The sequence below is a fragment of the Triticum urartu genome, chromosome 7 (genome assembly GCF_003073215.2).
Source record: "Triticum urartu cultivar G1812 chromosome 7, Tu2.1, whole genome shotgun sequence".
Lineage (NCBI taxonomy): Eukaryota > Viridiplantae > Streptophyta > Magnoliopsida > Poales > Poaceae > Triticum > Triticum urartu.
In genome coordinates this window covers 384,890,362-384,904,766 of record NC_053028.1, presented here as the reverse complement: position 1 = coordinate 384,904,766, position 14,405 = coordinate 384,890,362, and the positions used below count along the sequence as shown (strand labels likewise).

The window sequence follows — 14,405 nt, the reverse complement described above, 5'->3', positions numbered from 1 at the left end:
GGTGGACCTGGTGAAGCTACCATCAGGGAAAACTCAAAATCAGCATTGTCCTTTGTTGATAATTACACTGAGTTATTTGAAGAGATTCATGGTGTTTTGGAAGCACAAAATCAGAAATATAAACAACTTGCTGACTGTAAAAAGAGACCAAAATCATTCCAAGTTGGGGAGGTGATGGTCTACCTCCAAAAAGAGAGGCTGCCTTTAGGTGTTAAAGGGAAGCTTAGGCAGCGAAAGTATGGGCCCTTCTCTATTACGAGGAAGATAAATGATAATGCTTATGTGATAGATCTTCCTAGCAACATGGGTATATCTAACACTTTCAATGTTCATGTTGCCGGCTTGACTCTCTACCACCCAGAACAGTGAGAAGCGCCCTATGAAGATAACTCGAGGTCGAGTTCCAAACAACCAGAGGAGAATGATGAGGAACAATAGATGAGGAAAATAAAAATAAAATCATATATCAAATCTATCTGGCTGCTTCTATGTGGTAGTATATATACTACTTTATCATTTTTAGTATGTTAAATGTACAATCTAAAATACTCCAAAGTGAGATACACGAAAAATTTGCAAGTGAGCCCATAGTCTTTACTATATTTGTGAAATATGTACACATTTGTACGTAAAAAGGAGTATGCAAAAAATATGATGCATAGACGAATTCAGGTATATACTCCTGGGAGTACATACTGCCGCTCCTCATATACCACATAGATGAATTGGTTATACCTCTTTATCGTTTGAATATACTTCATTAACAATTACTCCCTCCGTCCGAAAAAGCTTGTCCCAAGCTTGTCTTTCAAATGGATGTATCTAGCACTAACTTTGTGCTAGATACATCCATTTGAGGGACAAGCTTCTTCAGACGGAGGGAGTACTAGATACCCCAGAATGAGTTTGATGAAAAGTTACATTTCAGACCATATATTTTATTTTATTTTATTTACAAGTAAATTGCATTTTTGTACGTAAAAAAATGTATACAGTACATATTGAGGGCTTCGATGATATTTATTCATGAAACTTGTATTGAGGTACATTAGAATAATTAATAAGGTATATTGAGAATGATAAAGAGGTATAATATTTGTTTAAGATGTATATTTGTACGTGGGGGCACATACTTAATAGAGATAAGGTGCATCCATAACAGTACGAAGTGCAATTTTATTCCCTCTACCCTGGTACTTGGTGTTTATTGCTACAAAACAGGTGCAGTGTGAGACAAGTGACAATCTACCAGTAGAGTGCAATTTATACTCTCCAGGGAATCACCATTATAACTTAAAAATGATTTCAATGGTAAAGTAAGTACAAAAGAGCTCATAGAAATCAATTGCTTATGTTTTTTAATGATTTCTCCAAAGGAAACAGAAAATTACCTCAACCTAAGTCTGTACAAGAAACATACCATATACCACATCTAACATATGATTACTGTCCATTGGAAGAAAGCTAACGAAGAGAAGCATATATGTGTAAACTGGATCCATCCTCTCTTTCTCCACTAGATCTTAAAATGCATCTAATGAGACATGTAGTTTATATGCATAAAGGAATCTCATGTACAGACCAGGGCATCTAATTATCTGCACAACAGTTTATTGTAGAAATCTGATAATCGGACTTATAACTTCGAAATCCCAAGGACATTGATATTTAATATAATCAGTAATGTATTTCCAGTAACATCTCAGAACATATAAAAGGAAAAGAACTTCATTAATACTGAAGAACATTGCTTTAGTTGGGGTTTGCAAAACAATGAAAAACATAATAGCAATCCAGAAGTGCATTCTATAACAAACACCTTGTCAATGGAAGCTAGCTCAGTCGCATCAACCAATACTCCAGTTTCTTGAAAACTTCGGTCTTTAGGCATATTATTTCTGCCATGTAGCGAGTAAATATATCATATAACATATGGACATTCTACACAATATGTAAAATAAGCATATATCAAGTATTCCCTCCATGTGGAAATAAGCATATATCAGGTATTCTAGAAATAAGTGACCACGTCGCTTATTTCCGAACGGAGGGAGTAGCAGATACGACTGGACATTCCTGCTTACTTTGCTATGTCAAGCTCAGTCATGCAGTCGCTCAACATGGCATGCCTACCAAAATTTGTTGACATGTATTAATGTTAGTTGCAAATCCATATCTGTAACATAAGGTGAGAGAATTGTCGCCAAAACTGAAGGTTGACATACCCCTTAGATAGGAATCGTGCTGCCTTTACATTTAAGGGGTTCTCAAGCCATGAGCTATACTTTATAAAACTAGTCATCCAATAAGTGCAGACATTTAGCACCCTTGATATCAGTTCTCTTTTAGGCATTTCTTCTCTGCCTTCAGTATCAACTATTGGCGTTGGCACATCTTCATAGTAAAATGGAAGCCACTCAAGCTCTTCACAAACAACCTGAAGACAAGAAAGTCATATTAACCATTTGAAAAGCGAATTAGCATCAGAGCTCACTCTGTTGCATGCATACTTACCTCCACATACAACTGATAAGAACTAATCGAGGACAACTGTGGATAATATAGGACGCTCCCACCAATAAGGTACCTGGATGACCATAAGCTGATAAGTTAAACACTTGGAGAAAATGCAAAGCTTGCTTCTCGATGCATCGATAGAAAGAAAGATTTACAATCATACAAGCCTAAAAGTAGACCGAAACAATTGAGCACATAAGACAAGACTAAAACAAAAAAAACCACACCACCAAACAAATCCCGGCCTAGATGCCATCCACACAAGCAAACACGACGAAAACTCCATGACAGGAAGCGAGATTCCAACTCTGAGGAGACACAAAGTTGGGTCGCTCCCGCTCTGGAGCAGACAGATGGCGCTGCAGACCGCCGGCCTCACACGGCCGCCGGCACCACCAGTTTTCAAAGCTGCACCACCGCCGGAACGGAGCTCCATGTACTGCACTCAGGCTACAGCATGTCAACCTCTGCAACCTACCCGCCACTGTAAAATCATACAAGCCTAAAAGAAGGGGCAGGGAGGGAGGGAGGAGTAGACCGAGGAGCCCCGCCCCGCCACCGGCTGACCGGCGGCAACAAGGAGGGAGGTGCTGGAGAGGACATTTAGCGGCAGTGGAAGTCGCTAGAGCGGTTCACTTCCTACCTGATTTTGGTCAAGACTACAGCTTATGTAGTACTCCCTCTGTAAAATTCACGTCTATCGCACCTTACAGAGGGAGTAAAACTCAATTTCACTGAGAGAAGAATATCTAAAATTCACATCTATCGCACCTTACAATACTATTGATAGAATCATTTGAATCTGTATGACTTTTGGAAGACAGGTATACTTGTGTACTTCTGCCTAAAGCAATGAAAAAACCAAATATCGCTAGGTCCTTTTCCAAAACCTGCAGCAAGAAATAAACAAATTGGGTTAGATCAAATCAGAGAGGATTTTAAGACTAGAAATGAAATATTGTTGGGTTCCAACCTCAATAGTTTCACTTGTTGTCAGTCTTGACCATATCTTTTCACGATCAAGAGCCCTTAGTAATTGTTTCTGAACCAGATCAATCCAAAATGATATCTCAAGTCCATGATCATTAGCAAACTTAGGAACAGCAGCACGAGGACCAAAATTGCACAAGAATTCTCTCTGAAGACCAATATCTTTCGTCAAGGTATACGCTTTACTTATAGGAACGAATTCAAGAAGCATATCCATGAATCGGCCAATAATATCAGGGACCATGGAGAAAAACTGCTGACAAGAAACTTTTGCTGATCCTAGCTTCGTAATAGCAGCAAGACAGAACAGACCAAGCACAAGCAAAGAAAGGTCACTTTCACTAGTATCCATTGGCTTGCCTTCGCTGCATCTAAGAACATACAAAACAGACATATATGTGAGCCACATATTACGCATTGTACAGTAAACATATTACATGAAAAGAAATTGATAAAACATACATTGCTGTTGCAGAATTAAATCGTCGATCATTTTCAAAAGTGTTCACAAATGTCCTCACCACCAATGGATTTTGATTAGATGAATACCACTGATATAATGAAGGTTCCCTTCTAGCCAATTCATTCTGTATAACACCATCTAGAGAGCTGAGAAGGTGGGATAAACTGCAACCAAATATACATCGGTTACGCGAATTTATTATCGAATCCATTGTCAAATTAACCCTGAGCTAACAAAGCACAAATACAGCCTTCCTAAACAAAATATAAATACAACCTCACATGGTAAACCTTGGCAGTTTATTTCTTCATGAATCATGATAGATCAATTGATGAAGCAACTTTGTTAGGAAGAGTCCAGTCAGTTTAGAGATCGTATTGAGCTTGAATAGATTTACCAGCTTGTTGGTCAATTCTTGTCTACTATATAAAAGGGCCAACCCCTCTCAATAAAGCAAATAAGAATATTGTCATTTACTTTTATCTACTTTTCAGTAATTACGGTTATGTCAGTAGCAGGTCCTTCCACGAGTACTATCTAAAGATAGAAAAGCAGTTTTTGGCTACAAGATATTTAATGCTCACACACATATGAAACATATGTAGGAATTGAATCACTCCCCCCCCCCCCCCTCTTCCTGAGATATGCTTCACACACTCTCAGAGACACACAGAACTACTAGTAGTGAGCCTTTATTGATAGTATCTCGTACACCTAACACTGAAGCTTAGCTCTCTCTCTCTCTCCCGCCCTCCCTCCCTCTGAGAAAATCACTCAGCTCCTCCCTCACTTTCTCCGTGTTGTTTATCACATGCACACAAGCTGTTTTGGTGACCTGTTGCCTCACACAGCCAAAGCCTTTTTCTTGTTGATGCACTACAAGCTTATCTTACAAAGATGGCATACATGTCTATTTATAGGCTACATCAACCTGACCTTGACCTCCAAGGCTCCAAACGGACCTGAACAATACAGCTCAGAAGCAGCTAGCTATACTACTCCACCACCGGTACAAACAGCAGCTGACTTACTGCTGTCATTTATAGCTCTAGCACAGAACAAGCACAAACCAAATTGACTACTAGCCAACTGCATACTTCTCTACTATTAAAGGGGAACCTGCCATTGTCGTCATGATGGTTCGACCTCATCCTTCCCACGTACAACAACCATCGACCGAAAACCTCTCAGGCGCAAGGGCCACGATCGTAGGATCCCGCACCACTCGGCTCCAGCCCCTTGAGGAGCTCCTCATGCGCCTTGAGTGACCCAATGGCCTCCTCCGTGGCCATCTTGTTGATGCCACTAAACAGTGCAATCGATGAAGCAACAAGGATGAATTTGTTGGGGACGGCTCGGAACAGCTTCTTCACGACATACTTCTCCATCGGGTCTCCAAGCTCACGAATATGCCCCACAAGTGTCGTGAATTTCGCCACAAAATCATCCATGGACTCTCCATCAGTCATCTTGAGGTTATCAAACTCCGAGCATAAGGATTGAATCCTTGCTTCTCGAACACGCTCTACACCCACATGCATGGAGCATAGCGCTGCCCACATATCATAGGCCGGTCTCCTTCTCTCCAACAGGCGGCAGCGGCGCGTCGACGGTTGACTGGGACATATTTGTCAAGGCCAGCTCCTGCATACTCTCATCAACCTCCTTGGACGAGCTCTCAAGATCAATGGCATCCCATGCACCATTTGCTTGCAAGAGGTACTTCTCATCGCCCACGCTGCGTAGTTGGTCCTTGTCAGTATGGGAACGTAATCCTCCCGGTTGCACTCTCAGACACACACAGAAGTACTACTAGCAGTGAGACTTTATTCATAGTATCTCATACACACACAACACTAGCAGTGAAAAGGTTATCTCCCTCTCCCTCTCCCTCTCCCTCTCCCTCTCCTCCCTCCTCCCTCCTCCCTCTCCCTCTCCCTCTCCCTCTCCCTCTCCCTCTCTCCCTCCTACATGAACCAACCTTGACCCCCAAGGCTTCAGACCAATCTGAACAATACAGCTCAGAAGCAGGTACCTATGCTACTCCACTACCAGTACAAACGGCTCATTTACTGATGTCATTTATAGCTCTAGCACAAGACAAGCAAAAACCAAATTGACTACTAGCCAACTAAATACTTTTACTAGCTAAGTGTTGGTGTAAACTGACCCATAATAATGCCTAGTTAATTAAGCACAGCACACAAGGATTATATCTGTTCGGAAGTATTAGTATTGGTCTAGGAGTCTTTATTAGTCTACTTTTACTTTCCTTGCACCTCAAGCCATGTGTATATATATGGTATTAGAGCCTAGGTTGCTTTCCTAACATGGTATTAGAGCCTAGGTTTAGGTCTCCGGCGCCGCAACTCGTCCTTACAATCCAATTTTTTTTCTACCTCGCGATCGATCTGTTGGTCGATCTCGTCTTCCACCGTCGTTCCCATCGGGCGGGCCGCCGCTGCTCCTCTCTCCGGCCGGCTACTGCGGGCCTGCCTCATCTCGCCCTGCTGTCTGCGGTGTCTGCTCGATGCTTTCCTCTGCTGCGGGCCTGCGTGGCCTCTCCGCGATCGCCTCACAGCCCATGGTGCCGCTACCAACAACCGTCCCTCAGATCGGACCCAAGTTGGGTCATCTCCACGTCCGCACACGTGATCTAGAAGCCTGGCACCGACGCAATCCTGCGCGCTCGCGCATACTCTAGATCAGTCCCGCCTCCATCAGAGTCACTGCCACCTGTGTCTGCTGCTGTTGTAGCTGGCTGGGTGCGCCTCGCCGCTCGTGGATCCCGTCCAAGGTCGCCGATCCGCTAGTCAACTTTGTGTCAATCCACCGGCTACGGTCCTGCCCGGCTGCTTCCTTGCCCGATTTGGGTGTCCCGGGCTGCTTCTGCACCTCCAGCCTACTGTTGTTGCTAGTGTGCTGCTGCTTCTCTACGTGTTCCTCTGCATATTGCCGCAAGCTAGTGCTATTTCAAATTGGGTCTGATTCAGTGTACGCATGATGATCCCATTGTGTATGTGGGCACTTGCCCTTCTGCTACTCAGCTGTTTTTGGCCTCGCCGCCATGATTTTCTTCCGCTACTATCGCATCTACTCCAGTATGTGTTCCCAGCTTTCTAGTTTTCTTTGTTTTCCGCTGCGTCCACCAAATCCATTGATATTTTGTGTTTTCTCTTGTCATGGGAGTCCACCAAACTTTTGTCCATCAGCCTTTTTCAATAGGATTTCTGTGGCCTCTCTTTGCATTGTTGATCTAAGCTCATTCTCTTGCCGCCGAGCTTCTATCACCGTCGGTTTTCATGGGCCATGATTCTTTAAGCAATGCTTCATTCTCTTGATGTGGCATCTTCTTTTGACAACCCATCTTCTCTTGATACTTCTCTTGTATCTTCTATTGATGCGGTGTCTTCCTTTGACATGCCATCTCTTCGTTATCCCCTTTGGCGACTCGACATTGTTAAGGAGTATTAGTATTGGTCTAGGAGTCCTTATTAGTCTATGTTTAGTTTCCTTACACCTCAAGTCATGTGTAATATAGATATGCCCGTTGGGCCTTCAATAAAGATAAGTTGCTTTCCTAACATGGTATCAGAGCTTTAGGTTTTATTTCGCACGCGCAACTCGTGCTGATCCGATCTAATCTCGCGCCGCCACCAACCCCCTCTTGGTCGGACGCTACCTCCCCTCGCCATGCCGCCCTCTTCCTCTGGACATCTCGCGCCGCCCTCCCTCCTTCACGTGCCCTGCCGGGGTCCTCCCTGGTCAATGTTGTCTCCAAATCAGGAGATTGGGCCACCCCGGTTAACTCTGCCTCCAGATCGGGCTGGATCAGTCAATACCGTCGCGCAGGATCTCATCGCCCTGAAGATCGCCACCGCCTCGGTCAGCGTCGCCCCTGTGCAAGTCTCTTGTGCTCGCGCTGGCTGCTCTCCAAGTCTGCCACCGGGACGATTGGCCCTCCCGCACGAAGACCGTCGCCGCCGCGTGACGACCACCATCCCAATTCATCAATCGCAGCTCTCTGCACGTGTGTCCCGAGTGCAGCCGCTTCTCACTCGCGTGCGTCCGCTCATGCAGCCGTGTTACTCTCCTCCTGCTTCTACTTCAGTGTGCGTGGCTGCTGCTATCTCCTGCTATGTTGGCTGCTGCTGCTGCATGCTTGTCTGCGCTGGCTGCTGCTAAACCTCGTAGCAGTCATGCATCTCTGCTTGCTGCTCTTTGTCGGCATCTTACATGCACGACTTCCTTCATAATCTCTTTTGCAAACACGATTGCTTCATCATCTTCGTCTGGTGTGTGCTTCCTAGATTTCTAGTTTTTAGTTTATGTTCCGCTGCGTCCACCAAATCCGTTGATATTTTGTGTTTCTCATGCCATGCGAGTCCACAATAGCTATGTCCGTCAGCCCTTTTCTGGTCATTGTCCTCTGTATATGATTTCTATGGCCTCTCTTTGCATTGTTGATCTAAGCCTATTCTCTTGCCGCCGAGCTTCTTTCGCCGTCGGTTTTCATGGGCCATGATTCTTTAAGCAATGCTTCATTCTCTTGATGTGTTCATTCTCTTGATGTGCCATCTTCTTTCGACAACCCATCTTCTCTTGATACTTCTCTTGTATCTTCTATCGATGCGGTGTCTTCCTCTGATGTGCCATCTCTTCGTTATCCCCTTTGGCGACTCAACAGGTTTTGAAGACTCTTCATGCTACAACGACACTCCCAAGACGCGGATTTGGATTATCATTTTTTTTCTAGTATTACACTTCTTCAAATGCAATGCTATTGCATATGCTTTGCATTTGAGGGGGGGGGGGGGGGGGGGGGTTGTTAAGGAGTATTAGTATTGGTCTAGGAGTCCTTATTAGTCTATGTTTAGTTTCCTTACACCTCAAGTCATGTGTAATATATATATGCCCCTTGGGCCTTCAATAAAGATAAGTTGCTTTCCTAACAGACATGTTTTGAAGACTCTTCATGCTACGACGACACTCTCAAGACGCGGATTTGGATTATCATCTTTTTTGTAGTATTACACTTCTTCAAATGCAATGCTATTGCATACGCTTTGCATTTGAGGGGGTGTGTTCGGAAGTATTAGTATTGGTCTAGGAGTCCTTATTAGTCTATGTTTACTTTCCTTGCACCTCAAGTCATGTGTAAACAGGAAAACATATACTCGCTTATATACAGGAAAAGGATGGCTAGCCAAACCAAAGGATAAAATAGGTAAGAGCTGATTAGGCAAAAGGGATTATCATAATCCACCACAACACTGAACTCAGTAATAGAAACACATATATACTCCCTCTGTAAACAAATATAAGACATTTTAGGTCACTACTTTAGTGATTTAAAACGTCTTACATTTGTTGACAGAGGGAGTAAGTAATAAGGATAAGCTCTGAGCAATTTTCGGCCAAATTTTGAGCAATTCGGTATGAAAATCAAGATAAAAGCTAGAGGACCTACCTCCTTTGAACAAATACATTAATATCTCTATCTCTGCCGTTCCCCCTTGATGAAACATCGATAACTGCTTGCAGTAACGAGCTAACAGCAGCCTGCAAACAATGTGTAATAATTGAGGGAGAAGAAAATTTGAATCTCACCAAAAAAATTGTAATCTGCAGCTGGCTTATTTGAAAGATATCCATGTGGAATTAAGAAATACTCCCTCTGTTCACAAATATAAGATGTTCTAACTTTTTTGTAAATCGGATGTATATAGACACGTTTTGGTGTGTTCACTCATTTCAGTCCGTATATAGTCCATATTTTGAAATATCCAAAACATCTTATATTTGTGAACGGAGGGAGTATTAAAATAAAGCATGTCAGTTGTGGTGCTTGGACCTAAGGTGATTAATAGTGGCAGCATCTTCACAAGTTCACACATATTTTCCAGAGCAAAATCACTTCCACCAGGAAGCTTGTCACGCAGCCATAGATACTGGGCCCAGCCGGATAAATCCTAATTGCTTTTATTGCTTTCCAAGTCAAGTTAGTTTGGTTAGTAAGGATTGTGTTTAGATATTTCCTTGTTAGTTGAGTCGGTTCAAGTCTTTTGTAAACTACTGCCAAGCTGCGCTATAAAGCTAGGCAATTAGCATGTAATCGGGTATCAAAGAAAGAAATAGAAAAAAAAAGGAGGTTTACCGACGCCAAAACCCAAATACCATTGCCCCCGTCGAACATCCCACGATTATCCCCTCCGCAATCTAGGTCATGACAACTTGGCATGAGACGAACCGATTCTCCAATCCCCACCACCATCCCCCATGGTCACCAAGATCACCAAGCTTCTGGATGAGAAGTTGTCCGCCCACCAGAAAGAACTTCTGGGTGAACTGAAAGGCACTGTCTTCAAGAAATTTAAAGAGGGCACTGAGAAATCAGGGAGCAAGCAGCAGCCAATCGCATGGGCATCGAGTGCCTCGAGTGGGTGGCTCCGTCAAGGGCCAGTACAGGGATAACCTGAAGACAGACACCATAACAGCCTGCCCACAACTGAAACCGACGAGTGCAAACCCAAATTTCACAAGCTGGAGTTCCGAATCTTTGACGTCTCCGAAGACGCACTGCCATGGCTCACTCATGTTGAGCAAATGGACAAGGCACCCCGGAAAGTGCAAGGAGTGGCTCACATCCTACCATCTAGCGAGGCACGGAGGCAGGCATCACTATGGTACCGACGCCTCAGACGTGCACATAGCGCGCCTCCCTGGAGGGAGTTCAGTTCAATGCTGGGTCGGCGTTTTGAGCCAAAATCCGGAACATCGAGCTGGCAGGGATTAAGAACCTGCATCAAATCGGCTCCGTCGACGACTATGAGGAGCAATTTTTAACTCTCGTGTGAAGGTGCGAAGGACTTACAGAGGCACACCAGGTGGGGCCGTTCATGGTGAGTCTTCACAGGTCGATCCAGACCGACATCAAACTCATGTACCCAGCGACACTAGAGGATGCCATGGATCATGCACGCGCGTAAGAGGAGTGTGACACACCAGAAGACAGCAAGAGAGAAAGCTCTCGTGCCCAAGGGAACCACTAGGGAGGTGTCAAGCCATCTACTCCAGAACATGCAGCTCCTCCCAAGGCGATGGTGGCGTTACCCAGCAAGCGGCAACTCATGCGGCTACCACGAACCGAGATGCACGAGCGGCGTGCCAAGGGCCTCTGCTACAACGGTGACGGCAAGTACAACCCCAGCCATCGCTGCAAGTGCCTTTATGCTTGTTGGGTGGATGTTTCCGAAGACGAGGCACCAACTGGACACAAGCACTGGTTCCGTTGTCTTCTTAGGCAGACTATTGCTCTTTCAAGCTCAAGAACGAGCTGCTTGTCGAAGGGGCGAGTGACGTCACGCCAGCCATGGGATACTGGGCCAGACAGATAGGTCCTAAACTCCTAATTGCTTTTATTGCTTCCCAAGTCAAGTTAGTTTGGTTAGTTCAGATTCTGTTTAGTTCTTTCCTTGTTAGTTGAGTCGGTTCAAGTCCTTCCTAAACTACTGCCAAGCTGCATTATAAAGCCAGGCAATTAGCATGTAATCAGGTATCGATGAAAGAATTAGAGAAGAGGGGATGTCTACCTCACCACGGCTCCAAGACCCAAATATCCTCGCCCCCCTCCTTCCAACGTCCCACGGTTATCCCCTCCGCAACCTAGGTTGTGACAGAGCTACTACTGTTTTAATACACACTACTGGATTCAGTTACAATTGATAACCCATCCATAATTTTTTTTAGCCGCCTAACATACAAAATAACCGCCAAGTATATAAACTGACTACAACAGAAATACAGAATTGTACTCAATAATTCAAGAAGAAAAATTGACTAACAACAGAATTACCTGAATGGGCTGAAGAAGCAAAAGAAATAAGGATGCATGTAACAACTACGGTTTACACAAAATACTCATGGCTGTTCTCTGAGTGGAATGGGGGAAAACTCAACAAAAACCTATTAAGACTACAGAGATTTATCACTCTCTTCACGCAAAGCACAAAGGAGTTTCTACCTGGTAAGACAGCGATTTTATCCATGCATTGTTATCGACACCAAGCCACATCTTTGGGAACCAAGAGTTTATTGATGATTTGCTGTGATCAAGGAAAGCCAATTCAATAGATCTCGCAGCATCATGTATTGATTGGACAAGGCCAGTGCTTATGTCTTCATTTTGCAATGCTTTATCCAATTCCACCCTTATTTCCTTCATTTGACTTGCTGGATCAACTTGTGGTACTCCATTAACAGACACACCACTGCCATCATCTTGAGAAGCCAATGGAATACTGTGAACCCACCTTCTAGTTCTCTGAAAGGCTATCCTCTGTCTCCTAAATTCTAACCATCTAGCACTCAAAATGATCTTCTCAAATTCCGATGGTGAACTTGTTAAATAGCACTTTCTCTTAGAAATTTGGGAATGGAATTTTTGACTCCTTAGATCAACAACACTTCTGCATACGAACCTGAATCCATATACTTTGTCCAGGGTGCAAATCTTTGATGTGCTGCAAACACACCCATTAGATCAGTTAATAATCCAAAACAGTAAACAGAACTGTAAAATGAACTTCATTATATCACAAATATTTGTCCACTAGTTCCACCCATCAAACCAACAGAACAGAAGCCAAAACAAGTTTTGGAACCCGATTCGCAAGTCATTTTTGACGATGAGACTGTGAGACCACAATGCTACAGGCATCACCTTTGCCGGCAAGCTACCAGACCAACCAGGCAGAAATTTCCAGCCTACACACAACCCCGAATCACCCGCCCAACTCAGAGACCAATTCAACAAACCACAAGCAGTCACACCTACACCTCCCAATAGCAAGACTAATCTGCGCATTCCTGCGCAATACCTCCCACCAGAGAGCTAACAGTAGCAACTAGCGACTAATGGGACAGCTAGCGAAGCCTCGGAAAGACATAGAACGAGAGAGAGAAGTCCGACCTGGCTGCGCAGATGGCTGCCCTCGGCTCGCCGCCGAGGGTGAAGTGTCGCGGCTGCGACGCCACGGCGGTCGCCATCAGGGGCTGCTACTCCTCGAGGCCGACGACGAGATCGGCGCGGGATTCACGAGCTTCACAACAAGCGAGGACGAGAGGGATAGGGTTTATATCTGGAGGGAAGCTGCGGTGGGAAAGAACTCAACCGAAGCAAGGCTTCCAGGCGAGGTGAGCGAGGAGGGGGGAAGTGGGCCCCGGAAACGATAGGCACCGGGAAGGGCCACTTGGCTTCTCCCTTTCTTCTTCTTTTCCTTTTTCTGGGAGTGTCTAGTTTTCAGTCGTGTGTTTTTCGGTTTGGTTTTGGTTGGATTTTTTCTTCAGTTCTGTCTAGACAAGTCTATGTAATGATTTCGCTTTTTAGTCTGGTCTTGCCATGTAAAAATGGACAGTAAAATTTTGCTTTTATGTTGGTCCTCACCAAAACTTGACCTGACAATTTTGGTAAGATTCCTCATCCAAAGATGAGGAACTCATCATGGTTGCAATCATGCAAAACAAGCGTGGTTGCACGCTGTGGATATTCACTTTCGGTACGTCAATCTCTTCTCACGATTTTGCAAACGCTTTCAGAACCTTCACAAGGACTATTTTACATAGGAATGTACCTTCGACCCAAGGTTGTTCCGCATATGCAACCGGTGCATTTATTTATTTTATGGCATACTTGTCGCTCTTCGTGTCTCATTTAAGTTTCTCGTCACATGTATAGAATGTATCATCCTTTTTTTTCGTGCATAGCAAATGCTCTAGAGGCATATGGTAGCTATTTTTTTCCTAAGAATAAATAGCGTTGGTGTTCCTGGTTTACATCATTATCAAAAGTTGCCCTCGGTATTTGGTATCAGGTGGTCTTACTCATGAGTATTATCCGCTAGTAAAGTCCTTCGTCTTACATAATCTTAAAAGATTTGTGTGTTGTGATCGAGGTCTTTTGTTGTCATAATCTGAGATCTCCAAATACCAAAGATAGTGTTAGATTACTTGCAGTCGGAGAGCAAAGGGGGTCTTCGGGTATGCTCGGACGAGTCGACTACATGCATTGTAAGTGGAAAAATAGCCCTATTATACATAAAGGATTTTTTTTGTTGGCTATAATTGTGTGCCAATAATCATTCTTGAAGTTGTTTCTTCACACAACCTTTGGATTTGGCATTCTTTCTTTGGTTTACCAGGATCTCATAACGATATAAATGTTCTTCCCTATTAACCCATGTTTGCAAATCCAGTTGAAGGGCATGCTTCAAAAGTGGATTATACCATCAATGGTCACAACTACAACATGGGTATTACCTTGCAGATGTCATTTATCCCCAATGGGCCACATTCGTTAAGACAATTCCAAATCCAATGGTGAAAGGAACAAACTTTTCTCCCACATGTGCCTTTGGGGGTTCAGCAAGCTTATTTT

General features: G+C 44.0%; 1 protein-coding gene across 6 annotated transcripts in view; it reads right to left on the bottom strand.

Annotated features, from left to right (window-relative positions):
- LOC125518831 overlaps positions 1-13,204 on the bottom strand; it is a 42,169-nt gene extending 28,965 nt beyond the window's left edge. For 5 of the 6 annotated variants that reach the window (XM_048683701.1, XM_048683702.1, XM_048683705.1 and 2 more), the window contains exons 1-10: positions 12,942-13,204; positions 11,994-12,492; positions 9,441-9,532; positions 3,970-4,134; positions 3,491-3,878; positions 3,289-3,407; positions 2,515-2,587; positions 2,226-2,437; positions 2,085-2,129; positions 1,820-1,898 (exon numbers count right to left, since the gene is read on the bottom strand). In XM_048683701.1, the coding sequence (XP_048539658.1) occupies positions 1,820-1,898; positions 2,085-2,129; positions 2,226-2,437; positions 2,515-2,587; positions 3,289-3,407; positions 3,491-3,878; positions 3,970-4,134; positions 9,441-9,532; positions 11,994-12,492; positions 12,942-13,018 (1,749 nt within the window). In that variant the 5' untranslated portion in view covers positions 13,019-13,204. The remainder of the gene's footprint in view (positions 1-1,819; positions 1,899-2,084; positions 2,130-2,225; positions 2,438-2,514; positions 2,588-3,288; positions 3,408-3,490; positions 3,879-3,969; positions 4,135-9,440; positions 9,533-11,993; positions 12,493-12,941) is intronic. The other variant, XM_048683703.1, reaches the window with a different exon arrangement.
- Positions 13,205-14,405: the final 1,201 nt, after the last annotated feature.